The sequence below is a fragment of the Limulus polyphemus genome, unplaced genomic scaffold (genome assembly GCF_000517525.1).
Source record: "Limulus polyphemus unplaced genomic scaffold, Limulus_polyphemus-2.1.2 Scaffold5856, whole genome shotgun sequence".
NCBI lineage: Eukaryota > Metazoa > Arthropoda > Merostomata > Xiphosura > Limulidae > Limulus > Limulus polyphemus.
The window spans coordinates 47,232-50,201 of NW_013671466.1; the positions used below are offsets into that span (position 1 = coordinate 47,232).

The 2,970-nt window shown below is 32.4% G+C and overlaps 1 protein-coding gene across 1 annotated transcript in view; it reads left to right on the top strand.

Moving 5' to 3' along the window:
- The window catches only part of LOC106473068 (putative serine/threonine-protein kinase receptor), a 9,938-nt gene that overhangs the window by 1,918 nt on the left and 5,050 nt on the right, over positions 1-2,970 (top strand). The window contains exon 2 of the mRNA XM_022401574.1: positions 563-753. Coding sequence (XP_022257282.1) covers positions 563-753 — 191 coding nt within the window. The remainder of the gene's footprint in view (positions 1-562; positions 754-2,970) is intronic.

Consider the following 2,970-nt stretch of genomic DNA (forward strand, 5'->3'; position numbering starts at 1 on the left):
CAAAATCTGCCTACAAGAAAATCTGTCACCAAAGTATACCAATATGTATATATATATTTCATTATTAATATGTGGGCACACATCTATTTTTCCAAATTGATTTTGTTAAAATTTGGAATTAGTTTGATAATCAGTTTCTTATGAACTGTTACTCTATCTGTATTATTTTGCATTTTTTTCCATCAATATTCACTTTTAATGCTATAGAGTAATGATCTGTTATTGGTATCTTTGGAATTGCTATGCATAGATTTTGTTTTCTACTTTATCAGACAAATACATGATCTAAACGGGGAATTAATTGGTTTGCCTCCAATTGTTAATTTATATATGATTCAATATCTACAGTAATATAACAATTAATATCCATCTATCTGTTATCAATTTGCTGAATTTTTATTCATATCTCAGTCAAAATTAATATGTCTACTTTATTTCCAGTTTATACATTATCAATTGATTCTGTTTTGTTTCCATTTTATATGTATGTCAACAAACTTGTGTAACATACATTAACTAGTTATTTATAGTATTGTTACAAGTTTTTTTTTCTGTATTGTAGAGTAAAAGCCAACTTTCTGCCATGTTCTCCAGTTATTCCAAGAGTTCTTGTTCCAACCTGGTCAAGAGTTCCTCTGGGCATACTAAATGCTCCATTGACCCAAGAAATTTCAACTACACTGAAACAGGAGAAGCTAAAGCTGCTGGATTTCTAAATAACCAAGTTAAAAAAATCAGTCCTCCACCTAAATGGTATGTCATTGACGTTGGTTAAGTTGTTAAAAAGTTCCTTATTAGCAGTTGCCAGTGGGTTAACCCTATAAGTCAATTAGTTAAGGTACTCGACTATGGTGTGAGAGGTCTCAGGTTTAGCTCAGTCAGTTGAGCACTTGACTAGTGTGAGAGAGGTCTCGGGTTTAGCTCGGTTGTTTGAATACTCAACTAGTGTGTACGAGAGGTCTCAGGGTCAGCTCAGTCAGTTGAGCACTCCACTATTGTGTGAGAGGTCTCAGGTTCAGCTCAGTCAGTTGAGCACTTGACTAGTGTGAGAGAGGTCTCAGGTTTAGCTCGGTTGTTTGAATACTCAACTAGTGTGTACGAGAGGTCTCAGGTTCAGCTCAGTCAGTTGAGCACTCCACTATTGTGTGAGAGAGGTCTCAGGTTTAGCTCGGTTGTTTGAATACTCAACTAGTGTGTACGAGAGGTCTCAGGTTCAGCTCAGTCAGTTGAGCACTCCACTATTGTGTGAGAGAGGTCTCAGGTTTAGCTCGGTTGTTTGAATACTCAACTAGTGTGTACGAGAGGTCTCAGGTTCAATATTGAATGAAAGAAACTACAAAAGATAAGCTGCCACAATAAAAACTGGTACCAACCTAATGGTCATCCTGAGGTGAGACTTAAAGTTAAATTTCTACAAGAAAAACTGTAACCCAGCTTGTGGTCATTGTTAGTTGAGACCTAAGGACTGTTTGTGGGTTATTTTTTCTGTGGTAACCCTATTTCTGCACTTGTGGTGGAAAGGATTACACCTACCATCTGAGCTAGTTAACTTTCTCTGCACGGGCTTCCTTTACTGCACATGTCATGAGGTTTTTAGTGACTTACATTCAAAATTTAATTAACCTTCTTTTTATTTATGTTACACCAATTAGTATAGCATAAAATTGTAGCTAATAATGCATATTTTATTAGTATATAAGTTACAAGTTCTTAATTTTATAAGACAATATTAAGAAAAATCCTGAATTTTCCCTAGTGTGAGAAATGTGAAATTTTTTCTCTAGCCATCCCCTCTTCTGTATTTTATTTACCACCCCTCCAGTAAGTACGAAATTTAATATACATTCCTCACTATAAAATCTTCATTCCTCAGACAAACTATAATTTTTGTAGCCTTCAAATCAGACTCCTATTGCTACACCCACCTGTCACATCCCCTCTTTGGGATTTGTTAATAGTTCTCTCTTATGTTTAATACTATATTAGTTATAAAGGTTTTAATCTATCAAATGATGTATTAAGTTGTATTCTGAATGGAGAATTGTCAATTTCTCTTTTAGTACAAGCTTTGTTCTCACGATAAATGTATCGACCAGCTTGGATGTATTTCTAACAGCTCTTGTTGCATAATTAGAAAGCCAGAAAAACTGTGATAGTTATGGGGCATTGTCTTCTTTTTGTATATTATTATTCTATGTTCTTTGGTGCATTATTTAATTAAATAAAAATTATTTAGTGTATTACTACCATTAGTATATATAGTAGGGTTATGTGTTATCGATAGTTGACAGCAAAAAAAAGACCTAGATAAGCACTTTATTCCTTATTTTTCATGTTTATTCTTTATTTATTATTACAGAGGTAATTAAAATGTAAAAATAGGACTCTCTCTTTAGGTTAGTTAAAGTTATATTAGGTAAAGTAAATGATGATAATATAATAAAAATCTTTCATGAGGCATGTACGTGAGCAGCTCGTGGGTAATAATTCAATAGCACAACATGAGCTTCATGTGATTTACAACTTATATTGGTGTGAATAGTAGTTACATCTGGTTCAAATGGTTTTATACTATTATGAGTTTAAAGCTATTATTATTATTATAATAACTATTATCACAACTATTATTATGAGTTAGGATAAACAAATGTAGTTTTATGTTATGATTTGAAGCCATTGAAGAAAGAAAATGGTAGTTTAGATCTTTTTTTTTTTTTTTTTGTTGGTGGTTATGAGGCTATTCAAATTGATCAGCCTTGTATAGAGTTAGGGCTGAGAAAATAACAGATAAAATATAGTTTTACTGAAAACAAACATTTGAAATGTATTTAAGAGGTTGTAGAGATTACACAAATGAAGTTTGAGATTTTTGAGATGAAGAAAAGTATTAGGTCATCAAGAAATTAATGTCGCTTTTTTTTTAAATGAAAAAACCCGGACAACTTATATTTATCAAAACAAAACATTTAT